Below are 21,795 nucleotides of genomic sequence, written 5' to 3' on the forward strand. Positions count from 1 at the left end.
CACTCATTTGCATTGCATTGCTGACAGGCTAAAAAATTTGCCAACTGATTGCGCAGTGCAATTATTTGAATGTGGCCGCATAAATAAAGCTGCATACTTTGTTGCACTGTTCTGTGGCAAGATTTATTGTTGAATTTTCACCCACTTATTGCGTTTTAATATCCATAAATGCACCATTCAATTGTGGGTAAGTAATTTTAGCCAGGCAATTTCGTTTTCACTCGAGAAATACCGGAATTAATTTTTAAATAAAAAATATTTCACTTTATAAGACAATTGCCTTAAATCCTTGACATATCCCTCAAAGTATGCAACAATTTTGCAGCTCAAAAAAAATGTATGATTGCGATGATTGGATGTCATGTTTGTTTTTCTGGCTGTTGTTGGCTTGGCACTTACAACTATGTCCTTATTGCTATGTCCTTATGCAGCACTTCCGGCTGCTTACTTGCCATATGGGTGCTGGTTGATGTCCGGGGAATGGCGCATCAACGTGGCACTCCCGCTTCCGGGCGAGAGTGTGAGGCTGCCCTCGTGGCTGCCGTTCATGCTGCCCGAGCAGGTGGCCGGAACGGATACGGTAACGGTTCCGCTACCGCCTCCGCCGCCCATCATCTTCTCCGTCTCCTGGCGGCTATTGGCCATTATCCGGCGGATCGTGGGGGCGCAGGGTGTGCGTCATAGGCGCGACTCCTGCGCGAGTTCATGTCAGACCTGGCCGTGGGCGTTCATGTGCAGGGCGTCCCCGGCATCAGGGGGCGTGGCCGAGAGCTGGGCGGGCGGATAATACTGCAACGAGGCGCAATTCAGATACTGTGCGTGGATTAGTATTAATGTCTGGGAGTGCGTTAAAAATAGTTTGTGTTTTTATTGGAAAAAAGAAATTAATTAGAGGGAGAAAATGTATCCCATTTCTACTCATGAAAAAAGTACATTTTTTTTCCAACTTGATACAATTAAAATAACATTAATCAATTCAATCAAAACGCTAGTAGGATTTACCGTCAAATTAATTGAATATAAATTTTTTTCTTCGTTAAGTTGTTTAATAAATTTAAACGATAACCATTCTATTGAATATTTAATATGGTAATAATTTTATTTCTTAATAAAATTAAATAACCAGGGCTTTAAAAAAATGTGTAGTCTTTTTTAAACCTTATTAAGAATTTCCTTTTTTTTATCAAAATTTTCTCTCATTGAAACTCACCCCAACACGTCCGTTGTCGTAGTCGCGGCTCGCTTGGATGGTCAATTTCGCCTTGGCGTGCATGGTGTCCGTCAGGGTGCTCCTTTGATGTGTGGACGGCATCACGCCGGGCACAGCGCTGGAGGGGCCCAGCATCATGGAGCCATTGGCCTTGCCCAGGCTACCGTGTCCCCCCGATCCGCCCAGTCCCATGCCCATGCCCATACCCATACCCATGGCGGAACCGTTCGCCGCCGAACGGGAATCCTTGCTGCGGAAACAGAACTCGAGGATGGCCACGAAAACGCTGACCAGCAGCCCGCCAATCAGGATGTAGAATATGCCGGCCACGTTGCTCAGCGACAGCTCGTTGTGGGAGGCCTGGCCGTCCTTGTGGGTGCTACACTCCGTTTTTTCGTACCACCATTTGTTGCGCAACTTGATCAGCTCGCCGTTCTCCTTTAGCTTCAGCACCGCCAGATTGATGGGGTCCCTGTTGACCGAAATGGTAAGCAAAATGGGTAAGAATGGGGCCAAGAACTGGTTCCTTTGTTAGGCATGTGGGTAGGTTTTCATTTTTGTTTTTCAACTCCTCAGTGTTCTTTTCTCTTGCAGCACAAAGGCAGTAATTTTGGGCTTCCTAAAAGGGGCTGCCTTTACACTGACCAAAAATCAATCAGTCTGACTTGATTGTTTTTCTTATTATTTATTTCAATATTTATGTTCTTTAAGTTTTTTAAAATTAGACTCTTTCTGTGTCAATTTATTTATTTGAAATTGACATTTTATGATCATATTTTACGGTCACTGTGTACTCACTTGAGGGCCGAGCCGAGCGGCGTGGCAATGCCAAATCCCTTTGTATCCATATTCCGGCCCACTTTCATCGTGTCGCAGGGCTCGCGGGCGTTCACATATTCGTTCTTGGGGGACTCCACCAGGAGGGCGTACTTCCCCTTGGAGGTGCGCACGCGCTTGATCCCCTCCTCGTAGCTTTTCACAAAGACGTGCTTGCGCGAGTTCATGTACTCCCACATCTTGATGTGGAGTCCGTTTTGGGAGCGCTGCGGGCGAAAAGGCACAAAAAGCGAACCGACCAAAAATATAAAGTAAGGATTTTTTGGGGAGTGGGTCAGTATGAAAGCGAATATCTCTGTGTTGTGTGTGTGTGTGTGCCAGCATATAACGTATACGCCATGGCATCCCAAGACAATCGACGGCAGGCGAATAGGGACTTCAATTCATCCGGACATCCATCAGCATAATGCTCGAATCGTGGCACTGCTCGCCTACCATCGCCTGTGAATGTATATATATAATATATATACCGAAATATCTGCTCACATGGTGAGGCAGCAGAGCGTAAGTGTGCTTAAAAGCATCTCAAATAAATGTAGCCATAAAAAATAGAATTGCGTCTCATTTCTTTTGCATTTTTGGAACGATTGACGGACGAAACGGAGTGAGGGGGCGGAAGCAAAATTGCTTTTTATTCCTCGTCTAAAGCAAATTAATCCCTGGCCCGGCAACTGCTGTCTCCTCTCAATTTTGACGTCTCAAAAGGCTCAGCTAGCAAATTCTAATGGTTTTCCAGCTCTTGACTGTTGGCTTTTATTGTCTTTGATTTGCCCATTGTGTGGTTGTCAAATGAGTGTGACATGAGTACCCGAAATTAATTTGGCTGCCAGGCAATCGAGAGGCTCCCCCAGGCCGCCCATAGCTCCCTTAAGGGGCTGTCTAATGGAAAGGTACATGATGTACACGGGAAAAATTTAGGCAAGGACTTATGGAAGTCCTTAATGGTCCTACAGAAAAGTTTCTTGTGGATAATCAATCCACCAATCCTTTATGATATTTCGCTCAACAATTTGATGATTTTTTGCAAACATATAGCCTTAGCTGAAGTTTATATATGAACCCTCTTCATATGTATGTCTTCTTTTTGTGTTGCTCAGTGTGGATGTACTTACCCGGAAAAAGTCCCAGGTCGAGCCGTGCAACAGGGTGCCGTATTGAACCTCCGTCTGCATTGCCAGGTCCTCCGGCGAATTAATGGGCGTCACCATCCTTTCCACCGTGAGGAACGCAGCCAGGTTGGCTGTGTACGACGAGATGAGTATGAGGGTGAAGAAGAACCAGGAGGCAGCGGCAATCCGCCCGGAGACGGATCTCGGCGACAGATCGCATCCCTGCTGCATGAAGGCGGCCAGTGAAAACCAGAAAGAGTTCCACACACTGAACTCATTGACTGCCGTCGAGGATGAGCCGCCGGATCCGGGACTTCCGGCCGAGAGGGCGGCCTGCAGGGCAGCAGCGCCGGCCGCCGATTGGGCGCCGGGAGTGGGAGGTCCGGGTGGAGCCGGTACGGGTGCACCACCAATGATGCCGGGCGGCTGCTGATTGGCAAGCTGTTCGTGATGTGCATGCGGATCTGAAAGAGTCGATGGAGACCATAAAAGGCATGTCCTGTGAGTCGACCACAAAATGAAACCGCAGACGACAAACCCAGATGTCGTGGGAAGGAAGAAAATCAAAAGCACTTATAAAATATATACACTTGGTTTTAAAAATTATTTGATATTTATATTTTAAGATTGTAACCTAGGATAGTTGATAATATTATATTTTGTAATATTCAAAGTCAAACTAAATGAAGAATATTTAAATTTCCAAAGCTATCTATTAAACTTTTTAACAAACTCTCTTCTCTAATACTTTTCAAGTAAACCTTTCAAAGTCTCTTATCCTGGATCTCCCCTCCCATTTCGGTCAGTGTCAAAGGGCAAGGATAAGGGAGTGAGCTCTCAGTACGTGCCCATGTCGACTGTCCAAGTTTCAATCATTTCGTTTGGCTCGGCTTTTTGCGCCTGCTCTAATTGATATGCAATCAAACCCATAGCCAGTGAGTTCCTATTCCCCCATTTGCTTCAATTGCAAAGCCATTGAATGCCAGGAGGAGATGTGATGACATTGCTGCTCCAGCTACTGCTTCTGGTTCAGCTCATGCTTTTGCTTCTGCTGCTGATGTGGATGCTGATTTTGCTGGATGCATGGCAGCATGTCCTTTCATTCCATTTTCCCTGCACTCTCTTGGCCTGGCCAGGTCTTATTTTGCACTTGGCTTTGTCCCCTCCTCCATGTTTCGTGTCCCTTGTCCTTTGTCCTTTGGCCCCTACCGCCATAGCATTGACTCTGTTTGTCTATCATTCGTTTTTACACTGTGTGCCAACGCTGGCTGCATACAAAATGTTGTTTACTTTCCGCTAAAATTACATTAAGGATGTTTTGCAGGATGTCAATAGATTGTTATGAACAGCTATGGTACTCCACTTCATGCGACTGCTGCCTCTGTCTGTCAATCGGGTCCCCGGGCCCCCTCTCGATCTCGTCTTTCCTCTAACTGGCAGTTCATATACATATGTCGACTCTCAACAAAAACAGCAGCGACTGAAAATTGAATCGAAATAATTGAATTTTCATGAAATCAAATGAAATTCGAATTCAAAATAAAGCCCAAAGTTGTAGCAGATGCATACAATTACGAGATTTTGGAGATTTCCATTTTGGTTAAGGCAGGAATCACAGCAGGATATGGAGTTCGATTACACTTCTGGCCATAATTGGACAATAACTCAATGATTTCTAATTTATTTATATATTTTAAATAAATAGTTTTCAGATTAATTTGTGGTTTTACTTTTGGAATTGTTTTTAAATCAATTCTATCCTAAAAATCCTTTAAATAGTCCCAGAAATGATTCTTTTATTTCTTTTAATCGCAGGACACTCGGTAATTAGATGTTTTTCAAGTGGATGCTAATTTTTGAGCTTGTTTTCTTAAGCGTGTTCCCTCCTTTGTCTCTGCTCCAGTGCGAAACACAATTTAATTCAATATTTAAATACCCGGCGAGGAGGACGGAGAACAGGTAACAGGTGTGCTGCGGATGGTATAAGCATGGGTACACTCACCTGGCGACTGTGATTGCTGCGGCGGCTGCTGCACGAGGCGCCATTCATGTGGCGAGAAGCGCGACACAAAGAACAGCACGATGCTCACGCCAATGTAGCTGAAGATGACGCTCACCTGTTGTTGTTGGCCCCGAGCGGCAGGTGAGAAGGTGACGACGGTGACGGTGATGGTGGCCAAAAAGAGAGAGAAGAAAAGTGGGGGTAGTGGGGTGGTATGAGTAAACATGAGACGCTCGTGACGATGAACATGAATGGCTGGCGGTTTGGCTCCTGGCTGCCACCTGAACACCTGTGCAAGCACCTGGGCTTTTCCTGGCTGCCACTGCCACGGCTCCTGCACCAGCTCCTGCTACTGCTACTGCTACTGCTTCTGCTTTTTTCATTAAATTTTCTTAACTAATTGAAGCGGAAGCGGCCGGGGCTTCGTAGAAAATAGCGAAACATTAACCTAATGGCGCCGGGACATGGCGGGCAGGTCGAGGGGCGAGACAATGGCAGCCAAGGACATCGACAGGAAGTCTGCCGTCAGCTGTCTGGCAACAGTTGCCACTGTTTTTATTGCTTCAAGGAACAGGACAAAAAACAACATGTAAAAATTTGAATATTTAACAGAGTTCGTCCTTTTTTTTAAATCTAAAGGTCCTTCGAAACTTTTCCCAGTGTACAACACACAAGAAGGAAGTCTTTTCCACTTCCCTTTGAATTTGAAAGTAATTTTCTTTTGTTCAGTGTATGAAGAGTGTGTGTGTGTGCAAGGAGGTGTGAGTGGCCGGAGCTGTCAGCACCTGAATGGCTGCCATGGAGAGCGCCTTTGTACCAAAAAGGAAAGGTGTGTCCTTGTCGTTTGTCGCCGCTGCTTTCATATGCCTGAATGGCTTCACCACACATACTCGCACCCACACACTGGCTCTTCTAAGAAGGATTTCCCGCTTTGTTGCTGTTGCTTTTGAGCTCTCCCTGTAATGTGTGTGTGTGTGTGTGCAGCTAAAATGCTTCATTTAATTTATGATAAATTTTTTGTAAAAGACTTTTTTATTAGCTTGTTAACTTTGCGCCTTGGCTTTTGCTTTTGGCCTTGCCTCTTACACTTTCGGTTGTACCCTTGGACCCACGGCGAACTCCAACCCCTGGAAACTAATTTGCATTTGTAATTTTTTAGCTCATGTCAAATTACGCATTAGCTTTCACTTTGGCGCGCTGCTCGCCGACTTTTATTAGCATTTAATTTTGCTTTTGTCGCTGCTGTCAACACTCTTTGACTTTTCCAGATTCGGATGCTCAGCGACTCGTGCTCGCCGTCGACTGACTGTGCCCCTTTTTTTCATTTTTATGAATTTTTTATTGTGCGTAAATTTTACAGTCACTGTCGTCATAATTTTTCGCATTTACAGCGCATTAGTAGCGGGACGCGAGGGTGCCCATCTAATTTGTTTAATTGTCTACCCCAAGAGCCCCAACTACCCGACATGGCAGAAGGATAAAGGATACCCAGGCGCCTGGTCGGAGGACCCATGCAACATAAACATCAACTAAACGCTCATACAAATTTGATGGGCTGCCATTATTTAAACAAGCCTCGAGCTGCAAACTTCGGACTTGCCACCAGCCAGCCATCTAGCCAGCCAGCTACTTGCCACTAGCGTGAAATTTAAAGCTCGACGGCCACGTAATTTTTCGGCCATGTCCTGGACAGGCACTCCACATCGCCGCTGTTTATGCGCGCAATGTACTAAAATAAAGTAAAAGAAAAAGGCAAACAGTGGCAAACACAGAGGCTGGCAGGCACAAGCACAAAAAACTTTGTCGTTTACTCTATTAAACTTTGGGAGCTTACGTGGTGCCAAGTTGAAGCCGAAACCAGAAGAAATAAATATACAAGTCGAAACTTTGCCGCAAACTTTCCCGGAGCGGACTAGCATTCGCCTCGAAGGCGAAGTAGTTCGAGCCAAAAAAAAACAAAAAATAAAACAGCTTCTCTGGAAATAATAAAAAATAGGGAAAAGCGAAAAATTTGGCGAGCGTTAAAATTACCAAGCAAGCGGAGGCGAAATGAAGAAATTGTTTAAAAACTTTACTCATTTGTATGCAGCGCGATTTTTGCAACATTTTGACTCGTTACCAAACTGAAAATAAACACATTGCTTTCTGTGTGTTTGGTCGTCAAAGGCTACCATAGGACGGGAAATAATTAGAAATTTTGGGAAGCAATGCCAACTGGCAATGTACATATGCGAGTCTAGGACTCAATAGTCGCACAAGAATCTTGATTAAAATGCTGCCAGCTCTTGGAGGGCGCTAGGGTCCTTGGAGTTGCCAAGCTGCACCGCTTCGGTGAGCGCCAATAAGGTAAAGTGCAGGAGCCAAAAAGGACATGGGGTCCGGGATAAAGGGGCATGGGGCAAACTACCAACATATACGCACCCAAATTTCCTGCGATAAAGGATTCATGAAGCTGAACACGCCGGGCGTCTGCTTCACTGGCTTCTTAATCATGATGGAGATGCCCAGCGACATGAACGGCTTGCTAAAGTCGATGACACGTTCGCGTTCGGCGGTAATCGTCAGGGGGGAAATCGCAATATCCGCTTCCTGCAGGCGAAGGACGAAGGAGTTCAGAGTCAGTTTTGGGGAATCGAGGCATCCTGCCAGAGGACTCACCTTGCGCACCAGCTCCCCCACCATGCCGTCCCAACCGCCGTGTTCGGTGGACTTCTCCGATCCGTAATTGCCATCCTTGACCGGGCGCAGTTCATCTGAAATTGAAATACACACAGAGAAAATAAAGTCAGAGATATAGATATATTTATAATAATGAATTTAAATTATTTTTAAACTGATAAAGCATAAAATACCAAAAGAAATCTAAGAAAACTTTAACTTAGCCCCAAAATTTTAAGAAATGTTTTTTCAAGTGCCTCGAACTATAAATTTTGAAGCAGGGACAAATACGCCCGATTAAGCAACGCTTCCCTACCCATTTCGAAATTACACTTACAGTTAATGCCAAGCTCCTTGGCCAGGAGATCTGCCAGATCCTTGCAGTATCCCTCGAAGCGTTCGTTGCCATGCAGCTTCTCACCGAAAACCGCCTTCTTCAGCATGATGTAGGGCTCTTCCAAAACGGTGGTCACTATGTAGGTGCGGTTCTTCTCGAACTCCACATGCGGACGCAGACGAACGTATTTGGCATTCAGGGGCTGCAGTCCGGCATCGTCATTCCACTCGGCCACCTTGACCTGTGAGATACGTGGGTTTTTCAGGATGTCAGAAAAGAAAATTCCCAAAAGATTATAAATTACTGAGGCGGTCGGGCCATAAATAATGCAGCCATCGACACTTGATTCCCCAAGGTGGACTCGGGCTAAATCGATATTTGCCTAACTCTGAATTGGTTTTCAAGTTCACACTTTGAGTTATCTATCTAAGATGATTATTAAGTATTATTAGCTCTTTTCTTGAAAGAAATTTTTAAGATTATTCGCCATGAAGCTTAAAGCCAATTTGAAAAGTCTTTAAAATTCTTAAGCAAACTCGAGAACATGAACCTTTGAAAACTCTCCAAAAAGATGGTGGGAGTTGCATTGTAAAGCTTCAGTGCGGCTTTAACTTTTTCCCGGGTGGCTTCACCTGGTCCGGACCATTAGACAAACACCCACATACATACATACAGGTCGATGTAGACACATACCATGGCGCTGTTTACTGTCATCTCGACAACGTGCAGCGTGTAATTGACGCGTCTGCCGTCATCGTTGAATTTGATGTCCCCGGTTAGGCCCTCGATTTCCACCTGCGGAGCAAAAGGGAGATATAGAGTGGAGATTGGACGATAAAACAGGCACATTGTGTGGGTGAATGGGTGGCTGGCTGGATGGGTGGATAGGTAGATGGGTGGGTGGGTGTTTAATTGCTTTGTCAGTTTGCCCCGACTGGCAGCTATATCGATGTCGATGCTGTGTCCGCGTCATCATCGGGAACATGACTACCGCCACGGCGCGGCTCTAGTTCTAGTCCAGACCTCACCTTTCTCAAATAGCGCGATATTTTATCGCCGTGCTCCCAGGCATTCACCCAGCCCTTGGCCGTATTGCAGTCTAGAGCCCGGGAGGCGCCACCGGATCCGCCGGAATCACCGCCGGCATAGCTGCCACCGCCACTCGTGGAAGTACCGCCGTTTCCGCCGCTGGCATTGTAGTTGTAGCCGTCCATGGACGTGGAGGCAGCTGCCTGGGCAACCATCAAATTTTGGCTGCGGCGTTGTACATTGTTCCGAAACTGGTCCGGCTTCTTGCGCAGGATTTTATTGAAGGCCTCCACCAGGACGAAGACCGCATCGTACATGAGCGCCGCCTGTGCCTGAAAAACGAGGTTACAAAAGGGAATTATTGGGAGTCTTCATTCTCTGTAGGATTAACCCCCAATCGCGATGACTAATCAGTAATGTGTAAATAACTATCACACATTTCCTCAAGCTTGTGGCCTCCCAGAGCCAGCCGGGATTTAATGAGTGCATTACACGCTGTTATTCACAATTTTCTCAGCCATTGCCCCCCGGGGGTTGGTTGTCTTTGGCCTTATTTATGAGGCCCTTTCAGGACAGGTGTGGCCGGGCGGATGAGGGGCTAAGCTAGCCGAAAACCCAGCGGGGATTCGGCCACAAAACGTGTCGCACATTAAACCGCACAAAGGAGTGGGTACAAAAAAAAGGAAACTTTGATTTAATATTTAAGAGTTAAGCTGAGCGAGTTACTAAACTGGCCTACTGGCAGTTGGGTAAACAGAATGCCGCACAGAGACTTTAATGTGAATTTCCTCTTGCTCCGACCTGAGTCCTTTTGCAGTCCTGTAACACTCCCACACTTACACACAAGCCAAATAAACAAACAAACGCTGCCAAAGAGAGCAATGGCAGCGCTCCAGAAGCCGGACCGGAACGGACCAAATACGGACGGAATGAGACCGGACCGGAGAGGACTGTCGTCCTGCTGTTGAATTCAACTAACATTTAAGCGCCACAAAGTGAAATCTTTGTCAACAAGGATAATGCCAAGGAAATACAAATATAAACAGCCAGCAAGCGCAAACTAAACCAACTTGCGTTTTCGCATAGCTGTCTAGTTTACACGGTTAGAAAAATAATTTTAAAAAATAAATCAACTAATTTAGTAGAATTTTAATCTTTTTTTAAATATATATTAGCTTTTTTGAATCAAATATTTTATTTACATTATCTTAACTCGCCTCTATAAACTCTAGTTGATTATTTCCAATTACTCATCTAACATAACTATCCTATCTTTTAACAAAACTGGGCTTGTCAGGTCCTTTAAAACTATTTATTTTTGTCCAAAGTGTAAATGTCCATGTCGCAGCCACAATGACAAGGACAACGAGGAACGGAGCAGCAGCGACAAGGACACATGTGCCTTTGACTGCAAGTTGTGCGATAGCCATCCGTCTCCTGGCCGCTGGCTAAAAGTGAAATCTGAAATCTGTCGCTGGGACGAATCCTTGGACGAGTCCGTATACGAGTATTTGACTACACACAACACAAACACAAATACAAACACAAACACTGGGGCAAACAGAGCGCAAAGCAGCGACAAAGCGCCGCAAACTATACTATACTCTAGTCTTTTGCAGTGTCCTGTCTCCTTTTCAATGTCCCCCGCCCCGTGTCCTATGTCTCATGCCCAATGTCCTGCGTTCTATGTCCTGTTCACTGTGCTATGTGCCGTGCTCTGTCCCCCGGTAAACATTAAATCCTTGCAAATATTTAACTGCCAAACTAGTGGCACAACTAGTGTGTGTTGGCCTCGTTTTGGGATTCCGGCATTCGCATTCCGACGCATAGAGAATGGCCTCTTACCGAGATCGATTCACGACCAGCTCCCACGCTCATCTGGGGATCCAGTCGCTTCCAGCTGTCGTAGAACTCGCGCACCAGCCGCCGGTTGGTGTCCACGATGCGAAAGCCCGTGATGTTAATGGCCCCGAATTCGATTATTTCGCTTTCCCAGCGATCGTCCATGACCTGCAATGGCGGACAATACGGAAGGCTTTTACAATGATGGGGTACAGACTCTCTGCGGAACAGAGGAGTCCCAGGGCCAGGTGCTGCTTAGATTTGGTATTTGGTGGCAGGTGGAGGTTGTGGTGGAATAGCAACACTTACCAGACCGCTCAGCAAATAGTGATAGGTGCGCCGGCCCAGGCGCAAATCGCGAACATGCTGGATTAGTATTTGCTTGGCCATTTCCGTGGGGCAGTCCAGGACGATGTGCTTGTTATCGTAGCGGCCGATTTGCTCCAGAGTGTGCAGGAACTCGATGGCCATGCTGACGTTGGAGATGCGCTTGACCAGCTCCACTTGGAAGGACTCGTTGCCGGGCTTCAGGCCCTGGTAGATTTGCTGCAGGCGTAGCAGACCTGCGGAATAGTAAGTGTGATCCTGTTAATTAACTGGCCTTTGGGTAAATTTACACACCCCCCTCCCACACACACACAGTTGCCATATGGCCACACATACATATGCATTAGCAGGGGCACACAAATTACAACCATCAACAGTTTTGCGAGTCGTTAGCCACTGGAAGGGAATAATCCCCATTGCCCTTGGGCCTCTCACCCCCTTCTAGCGCCAATTCCGGGTCCCAATCCCTTATCAACAAGACGAGCATTTGCAACTCTTCCCTCCATCTCCCCACACACATATACAGAGAGTATCCTGGGAGGGTGAAATCGAGACAAGGGGTTACGCCCGTACACCCGACCAAAAATCGAAATCACAGCGTTATTCACGCCAAAATCTGCTTATTCGCAAAGCCCATTTGAAGTGAATTGAATTATTTTCGGAAATAAGCGCCTTATATTATGGAAATCGCTGCTAATCAGCTGAAGCCATTATCTGGTTGAATCTTGAATTTCCATAGAACTTTGAAAACACCTTTGGAAAGAGTTCAAGACATTTAAGGATTACTTTTTGCTTCAGTCCTTATAATTCCTTTTGGAGAACGCTTTTGTTTTTTGTGTCGCCTGACACTTGGGCATTTGCTTTGTTTAAAAATAGGCCACTCACGCCCATTGGCCACCCCCTATCTAACCTACCTAACCATACCGACCCCTAACACAAACAAAAGCCAAAGGAGCAAAATCAGTTTCAATTTGAAATTTACCGAAAACGGATACAAGGATGCGTGCCTGCCACTGCATATCTGGCAGATACCAAGATACACAAACGGGGTGCGAGAAACCAGGCCAAATGCAGAAGGCAGTATGTTGGCAATGCCAGCGCCTGGCCCGGGGCAAGGCCAAGTTTTGGACCACTTGGCAGGGCCATCGTCGTTATCCTTTATCCCCGGCCTACAGCTGTCCTGCTGTTGTGATATGCGGCCGAGATTCCGATCCCATTCCTCGGCTGTCGTAATTTGCATTTGTGCTTATTGAGTTATGGCTGCAACTAACTGCCGCCTCCCCCATGCAGCTTTCATTTGCACTTAAGCCGAGCCCGGCTCCTCCGGCTATCAGTCTTCCTTCTGCGTAACCCACTCCCCTCGGACTCTGGCCGTTGATCCTTGTCTCGAAGGACTTGCCTCAGTCAGAACTTTGCGAGTCAGAACTCAACGATTCAATGCGCCAGGGACAAAATGGTAGTAGAGTGAGATGTGGCAAAGGATAAGGGATACGTACACAGGATCCACCGACCAAGCCACCGAACGACCGAGCGACAGGACGACAGACAGACAGATGATTTGTATTACAGCTACGCAGCAAACAAAGAAAGGCCAAAGGAAAACTGAGGAAAAGGAACCGAGGCGAGCCAAAGGAAAAGATGGAAAAGCGAACTCGAATGGCAGGAAAAATCTCAACTGGATGTCGCATGAGACATGGCGGTGCAACTCCAATGCGCCTTCAATTTATGTTTGCGGATAAAATGGGATTTGCTTTTTGCTTCTGGCTTCTGCTGGATTTTGATTTAGACATTCTTCTTCTTGTTTTTGCTCCTTTTTTTGTGTCGGTGTATTTGTATTTGTATTTGTACTTGTATTTGGTTGTGTTGGTGGGGCCACGCCTACAGCTACGCACGGCCAGATCGTTCTCAATACATTTCCAATTTGTTGTTGCTTTGATTTTCACTATGTCGGGTTGGGATTCTTATGTAGTTCGAATATAGGGTATTACAGGGTAGATGGGTTGCAGATAAAAGATTAGGGAGATTAGAGAGATTAGGACATTTAAGATTTTATATCTTTTATAAAATATGACAAGGATTTAATAAGGATTTGAGTTACTTTTGTTTGTTAAGTTTTAGGTTTTGATCCAAATAAAAATATTTAGATGTCTGGGTTTAACTAAAAGTTCTCTCAACTTTATTTTTCTATTCCTTTTCTATTTATATTATTAACAAATATTAGTATTTTTAGTTTTAAAATTCCATTTTATTTTGTAAAGAATTTGAAACAAAATCTAGTCAATAAAAAAATTGAAATAGCCGATTTTCTCTTTGATTTTCAATTCTTAAACAAATGGAATATTTCTTTGTTTTGGGTATCAAATTGCCTTGCATAATACAGGACTTTCTTTTTTCTCTCTTTCTGTCTGTGTGTGCGTGCAAGTGTGTGTGTGAGTGTGAATGCGTGTATGTGTGGATGAGTGAGCGGCCATTTTTTTCTGCGCTCTGCTCTGCTCTGCTCGTTGTGCAATAAATTTTCTGCCTTGCCTTTTATACAATTTCATTTGCTGGCACTTCCTTTACCCATCCCCCGGCTCCTGATCCTGCCCCCACCCATGCTCCTGCCCCTGCCATACCCCTCGTTTTGCCATTTCCACTTCTATTCGCTTGGCTTGCGTTTGGATTTGATTTTTGCGTTTTTTTCGGCTTCTTTTTTTCGATTTGAGATTTGCCGCTTGGATTTGGTGTGTGCCTGAGTGTGTGTGTGTGTGTATCTATGTGTATGAATCGGAAAATCGAAAGTGTAATTGAAGAGCATGCTGTTGCGGACGAGGATTTTGTTTTATTTCATTTTTGATATCCAAACATGTTTGTGGCTCACCCCGTATATAATTCGAGTTTCCCATCTCCACCCACTCCCCATTACCTCCGAACACTCCACCCCCTCCCCCCGGTTCCGACTTTATGGCCTGAAATTGGGGTCTCTCCCCCGGATTCCCAAAATCCGAATCGCAATCCGCATCCGCACACTCGTATCTCATGCGAGTGAGTGCGGTTGTGTATTTCCGTTGATTTTTATTGTTTTTACTTTTTTTTCCCCCTTGATCTGCGGCCGGAGCTCTTTCATTTTCGTTTATGTAACGAATTTAATTTACAATTATATTTATTTTTTGGCCACTGCCCTTCTGGGCCAAATTCAATTTGTTGTTAGCCAGAACTCAATCTCGAAATACCAATTGGAATTGTATTTGAAGGCCAGAAGACAAAGATTACACAGTCATGTAGAGTCCTATCTGGCTATTATCTGTCCTATGACTTTATGCAAATCTGTCAGCCACAATAGCCACGCCTCTTGCCACCTGCCTTCTGCCACCCACCACACCACACTTTTCCCTTTAATGCAAAAAGCAAACAAGACAATTTGTTATGTTAAACAAAAGTTAGTTTTGCGGAAATGAAGTTTTCCTGCCACCAGCACCCCTAAACAGATGCAAAGATACACAGATACTCCCGGCTAGAGATATAGTAATAGATACGGATTGTGGACATCGCACACGGCGGCGGACAAGTAAGACATATCCCTACGTATATTTTATGGAGAAAGTTGACTGACAGAGGCGTTGTGGCCGAATGGCAGATAAACAAAACCTAATTATTATGGAGAAAGTTTCCCAGAATAGCTATGTATGTATATGTATTTCCTGATGCCAGCCACTTTTCATTTCCTCGTTGAGCCTGCTCCGATTGAATATAAATCCAAATATTTCATAATTTATGCATTAACTGGATTCAACTTGACGTACTGGCCCTAATTAGGATACACAGGACTTTAAGTGCCACGCCCCAATTTAGCAGCTTGTAACGCTTTTTTACATCCTTGGACAGGCCGTGTTCTGGCTGTTGTGCTATCAAAAACTTTTGCCGGTTTAATTACTTACAAACTGCGTCGTCGACGGCCTTCTGGATGCCTCCTGCCTTGCTAGATGGTAGCTGGTTACTGGTGGTAGCTTGGTTTACTGGGGAAAATTATGCTGACAAGCTCAAAGGCTTTGCGCATATGTTTTCAATGGCCTCGAATGGAGAGAAACGGGAGGCGGGATGCCGACTGGCATTAAAAGTATCAAATAACATGAAAGTGAAAGCGCAGTAAACCCCATAATGGTTAAATTAATGGCAGTCAGCCGTAACAGTCACAAAACAGTAGAGCGTGAAGAGGCCAGAGACCAGAGTCCTGGCCAAGGACTTCTACCCAGTTGTCTTGTCTTAACGCAATTTGCGCTGCCATTTGACGCAGTTTATGCAAATTCCTTTGCCATTTAAATTATGTAGCATTTCTCTCTCTAGCCGTGAACAATCAGCGCTCGCTTATTATTCATGATGCTCACTCTATCCGAGATTCGTTTCAGATTTTTATATCCACACAAAGCACTCATATCGAACGTTGAATCGCTATTGGAGATACATATTTGATGGCCTGCGATGGGTTTCGGAATCGGGCCAAAAGACAATCAAGTCTTTCATTTATAAGCAAAACCATTTGCATAATTCCACAGTTAGGGCTCCTTCGGGTCGCATTGATTAGTCGGGAGGTTCATCTTTAATACCTGAAGACATGTCTTTAATAAACAATATTGGGGAGGCTGGCAGTTTTGGTCACTCGACCGAAATGCTGACGTATTCATTGCAGCATGACCCAGCATATTTTCACACGTCCTTAACCCGGCGACGAATCTCACGCACCGTCCTGTATCTTGTATCTGGTGTCTGGTATCTGTATCTGTGTATCTTTGTTCCTGTATCTGTGTGTTCTGTGTGGCATGTTTATTCCTTTTTTCTCACTCGGTCCTGAGTAATAAATTTCATTTCACGGCAAGTCAATGTGCTGTTAACACGGCAAGGCTACCGACCACGCCTACACCGACACCACGGTGTCTTTCTCTTCTTTATAACCAGATTCCTTCTTCATTTTCGTGGCAAACACACGAGGTGCTCCTCCACATACCCATGGACCCTCATACATATATATTCATTTATATATAGATACGCTTATGTGTAAGTAAGACATTTACTTTCATTGCAGACTGTTGATTGTATGCCTTTTCATACCGAAATATCGATGCCAACGTGCCAGCCTGGGAGATGGCGGCAACAACTTACGGCCATCACGCAATAAATTGGCATTTGGCCTACCAAACGCTTTATGAAGCGTCCTGGCGAATCTCGGATTCTAGCTGGAATCCGGCTAGCCGAGCACCGCCACCTGTCACTTCTGCATGTACATGTCATTTGTTCTTGTGTCTCGTACGTGCAAATACTTTGCAATTCATTGGCACTGCTTTCGCCACGAGATGTCTGAGGCAAATTTGCTTATACGGCTCATTTGACGTGGCTGGCTGGCGTCGATGACTGGATGCGGGACAGCTGCTCCGAGCAGTTAGCATGTCAAGTTGTGGTCCTGGCCCCAATCTGGCCCATCCTTGCCCTGTCCTCTTCCGCTCCCATATGGAATAAAGTTATTTTAGCTTGCTTGGCACATTGCTTGCCTCAATTTTTGTGAACTGCCTTTTCAATTTCAATCATACGTGTGAAATATCATTGGGTTTGTACTTCTCCAACTGTAACTAATCAGCCTTGAAGATTATAGAGCCTATCTAAAATAGACCTTCTACTTATTTATTTAACCCTCTAATCTCTTTTAATTTCTTTGTAAATATTTAAGTACCATTTTTTTCAAATCAAATACACTTTTTAAACAGTAGTTGTTAAGCTTTTGTTTTCAAATTGAAATCAATTAATTTATGCCCTGAAAAAATCCCAAAAATCCTTATCAATTAGTTCTATTGATGCAACTAAACTAAATGCTTTTTGCATATTTCAGTTGCTATTTTATTTTTGTATCAAAATTAAACGCTTAAAGACCTAATCCCTAAATGTTCGGCGCTAGAATTCACTCGCGGATTTATTTGATGACCTGTGTGGGATGTCCTGCCATCCTTGTCTGGGAAATCCAATAGCCGCGGGCGGCACAAGTGTTTTTTAGTGAACAATATCACACACACTGCCACGCACATAGACTGTTGCAACAAAAATATAATGTGGCACGGCCCGGGGGCATGGCACGTATTGGAATTTTCGGGCGGGGCAACAACAAAGCAAAACAACTGGCAAGGACTCTCGGAGGAGAGTCTCTCTGAAAGCAAATACAATAATTTCACAGCTAAAAGGAAAATGTGTGTAAGCCAATTTCTTGGCCAAGTCGTAAATAGGAGCGAGAATAAACTTATAAGCCAGGGAGAGGCGAAAGAACCCATAACGAAATATTGTTTGTGTTTGCATCGATTGTTGTTTCTGTTGTGATTGTCGGCTTGTTCTACACGCCACTCCAAAAATCATATCTGAAGCCGGCCATTGACCATAAATAGTTATTTTTTTTCCCCTTCCATATTTATACATTTTTTTTCTCTGGGCTTCGGCTTGGTATCTTGGGCTCAAGGCGCAAAATGTTTTTCCCATTTCATTGTAATAAACTCGTTGGCGCGTCGAATAAACAAACGAGGAAGCCATGCCACGACAAAACAGTTGCCAGCCAGCGAGATCCAGAGTCCTGGCCGAAAAACAATGGCCGCTTAACTGGCAAAAGGGACTACGTGCCAGAAGTTGCCATCCCGGCTGCCATGTAAACACGGTCATAAACCAAGTAGGCGAAAAAGAATTGTGGAAAAATGAAAAACGGTCTAGTAGTTTAGGGCCAGAGAACAAATACCCTAACCGACGGAAAGATAAAGAGACTTGTGCCTTCTATTAATTGGCAGTATCTCCTGAATGCCATACGGAGAGCATCCCAATTTATTTGCGTGTGGCCATTAGGCCGAGAACAAGAAGCCACAAAATTATTACTTATGCCTTGAATTGATTGAGTGCCACTAAGCAGTTGGCACGGCTTAAAGCAAGCGATGGTTAGCCCGGAAGGGGATGAGGATTTATGTGGAGGAGATTAACAAACGAGGACATGAAGCACTGCCTCTGTCGGCTGGCTTGTCGCTCGAATTGATTGAGTGCTGTCGGCGACCGCAGAAAGATTTTCACGTGGCATTCATTAATAATAATAATGCAAACGCCAGACACTGGGCCCCTCCGTCCGGGCCCCGGACTATCCATCTGTCCGGTGTCCTGTGGCCACATAAACCAATTGTCCGACTGCCAATGGCAAGGAACGGAGCCGAGAGGAGCTGCTCACTGCAGACGGCTGTGTCATTAAACTTTATTTATGCAGTCGGTAAATGGAAAATGCTTGCAGAAACTTATAACAAAGCAAATTTACGCTAGAGAGTGGAAAGGGGAATTACAAAGGGGTCACACTCAATAGAGTATAGCTACACTTGGATTAAAAGCTAGGGTTTAAAATTAAATGACAGGGATATCCAATTTAATTATATATATATTTATAAAGCCTTTGAAACAAATATTTAATCTAAAAGGTAGTTCTCTAAAACCCTTTTCTTAAATCTCATTTTAAAAACCATTTTCCCAAGTGCATCTGTGATAGAGTTTGCATAGATGAGGTTGCGAGAAACGAAAGCGGAAAAATGCTTATTGACTCTTTTCTGCTCCTTTCGATTCCGCATCCTCGTTATCCTCTTTACACGCCCCGTCCCCATAGACTCCATATAGATATATATATTCTTGTATGCATGCTGGTTGTACTCACCATCGTGGGAATCGTAGAGATAAATTATTTTTCGCCATCCATAAAACTGTATTGTATCAATGATGGCCTGATGATAATCCGGGCGCATGCTGAGGGCAAAGTCGAGGAAGCCAGACGATGGTGTAAGCACCTAAAACGCGAAAATTATGGAAAGTAGCAGCAGCAGCGTCCACATTCACATTCACATTCACCGAGCGGTAGAATAAAAGAGAGAAAGGACAAGGGCATGGCGAGTTAGTAAACATGAATCATTATTGAGTGCTCATTGTTGTTGGGATCCTGGTGCTGTTCTCGTTTTGGGCTCGTTTTGGGCATTTGCCTGGTTGATTTATAGGCATACCCGGCCTAAACGAGGCCAAAAGTGTGTTATAAATTTTTAAAGCGCACGCACACGGCCATCCGACACGGGTGGGGCAGGACATCATTAGAAACAAGTGGCTGGCTGGTCGGTCGCCCACTTGGTCCCAGCTCACTAGTATTTATAATGATTTGTACCTGGTCGGGTCATAAATATTTGCCACTTTGTTCAGCTGCTGTTTAGTGGACTTTCACGGCCCAAGGTTTCAAGGTTACCAATTTATTTTGCAAGCCAACAGTGCGTATGATTAATATTTCATATTTAAATAGGCAAACGACCTTGAAGCCTTGGCACTAAACTTTGCTTTAATATTTATTAATGCCTTAATGCGCTTACCTTTTCGGGGAACCAGGGCGTTACGAAGGGCATCTGGAAGGTGTTCGAGTACGAGTGTAGGGTATCAAAGGAGTCCGGCGAGACGGCGCCCAGCATTGAGTATACGCCCCGTGAGAACTGGTTGCAAACTGTGGAGAGTGATTTCGAAATGTTATTTACTATTTTATTTATTTGTTTTCATTATATTTTTTAAAACTGTTTAGTTTATAAATAGTATGCAGCTATTATCTTAATTAAAATCATTCTATTTTAGATGAAACTGATTTATTTTGATGCTTCCATTAGCACTATTAAATTTATGCAATTTTATGCAATTAAGAGCTTTTTTTGTGGAAATGGAGCCAGATTTTGGTTAAGCCAAGAATCTGATAAAAATGCGCATAAATTAATAGATTTTGCTAGATAACGAGATATCCTTGGAAGTACTTGCATTGTTAATGGATCTGACATTATTCAAGAAAGTAAACTGCATCTCATAAATAGTAAGAAAAATTGTAGAAAAATAATAATTGCTATGGAGCGTTGGATTAAATACTCACTCAGTCGGGAGAGCTTGAAGGCATCCGCCGTATTGATAACGTCCACGTAAGCCTGCAGCTCGAAGCGACGGGACGAGACGTTCAGGTTGTGGTTGAGCATCGCGTACTTGAAGGCCGACTGCACCTCGTCGGTGCCCTGCTCGAAAATGGCACCTGTTCCACAGGTCGAGGCAATATGCAAAGATGTGTAAAATTTTCGTTAGTGCTTTCGGTGCTTTCTGGGTAAAAGTTTCGATTTTGTTTCGCATTTTTTTCTTTTTGACTTTTTTGGGACTCCCTGTCGGCTGCTGCTTCGCCGAAATTGTCAATTAAGTTCAAAGCAAAGGCACTTTAAACTTTGTAATTGCTTTTCTGCTCGAATTTTATTTGTGTTGTTGCTCTTGTAATTTTTACACAGTCTTTTTTTTAACTTTGTAGCTTCTGTTATGGTTGTTCTTGTAGTTATTTTTGGCGGGCCATTTGAGCCAATTTTTAAGTGGCGTTTGGCAGCCGGCTAATAAGCGTGGCGTTTCTGTTTTCAAAGTGGCCACTGGCCAATACCGATTCAGGGAATAAAATAAATGAAACTGAAAGCGATCTGAGAGTTCGAATGAAATACCATATTCTTAATATTCTGTGAAATTGTGAAAATAAAATAGTTTCGGGGCTGGATTTCAAGTCATTTGCAGCTGGGGCGTGTGCAGCTGAGCGGTTATAAAATGAAACTAAGTGCCTGGCAAGACCACGACAAAACCAGGATGGCGAAAGCAGGATGGCGGAGCAGCCGAGCAGGTCGAGTCCCTGTCAGATGCATTGGGCTTACGGTTACGGTTACTCACCTAATGGGATTTTCTCGGTTAATGATGGCTGTGCGCTGACTAAAAATCCCCCGCTCCTCCACCTCCAGCTCAAACTCCACGTTAGCCATAATAAAATGCTTGGCCAAAGGCAGCTCAACTTTAAGCCAAAGCGCATTTTGCAGCCCGTTGATATTGCTGCCGGTCTCCTCTTCGTCTAATGTTGTTGGCTCTGCCTTCTTTGTTGTTCTTGCTATTATTGTTATTCGGTTTTCCCGGGGTCCTTTGGCCCCTTTGGTTGTTGCTGCCTTTTTTCCGCTTTTCCGCTTATTTTCTGTTGGAGCTGCTGCTGCTGCTGGTGGAGCCTGTGTCGGGTTCGCTTGTCGTCGCTGGCATTGCGAGCATTTTGCTGCACTTAGCGCAGCATTTGCATAATTTGTGTTGCCTGTATTTCAGTTTTGTTTTTTTATATTTTTTGGGGGTGGAATGTTGAATATATATCAGATGAAGATTTTCAGCAGATTTTGTTAAGTTTATCATGCAAATAATGTTCGTGTAAGTCGCTTAAATTTTCGGCTTTGTCTGCTTAATTAAACGTTTCCTGCTTATTGGGGCGAATTATGTTAGTGTGTATTTTTTAAGCCCAGACCCTGTTCGTGTCCAAAGACCTCCCCCACAAAGCACTTTGGACTGGCACGCGTTGGCCTGCACGTGTCTGGGCCACCTTTTCAAAGGCAGCTCGAATAAA

General features: G+C 44.5%; 1 protein-coding gene across 1 annotated transcript; it reads right to left on the bottom strand.

Moving 5' to 3' along the window:
• Positions 1-673: 673 nt before the first annotated feature.
• Positions 674-21,396, bottom strand: GluRIB (Glutamate receptor IB). Its single transcript, XM_043211069.2, has 16 exons — positions 21,090-21,396; positions 20,272-20,424; positions 19,733-19,860; positions 19,039-19,168; positions 11,334-11,587; positions 11,028-11,192; positions 9,182-9,514; positions 8,847-8,948; positions 8,154-8,394; positions 7,817-7,911; positions 7,580-7,747; positions 5,159-5,273; positions 3,160-3,620; positions 2,009-2,253; positions 1,211-1,682; positions 674-813 (listed from the first exon to the last, which is right to left on the bottom strand). Exons 1-16 carry the CDS (start codon positions 21,223-21,225, stop codon positions 709-711), a joined length of 3,303 nt encoding a protein of 1,100 aa, XP_043067004.1. The 5' UTR covers positions 21,226-21,396; the 3' UTR covers positions 674-708.
• Between the last annotated feature and the right edge of the window lie 399 nt (positions 21,397-21,795).

This window comes from Drosophila bipectinata, chromosome 3L, assembly GCF_030179905.1.
Source record: "Drosophila bipectinata strain 14024-0381.07 chromosome 3L, DbipHiC1v2, whole genome shotgun sequence".
Lineage (NCBI taxonomy): Eukaryota > Metazoa > Arthropoda > Insecta > Diptera > Drosophilidae > Drosophila > Drosophila bipectinata.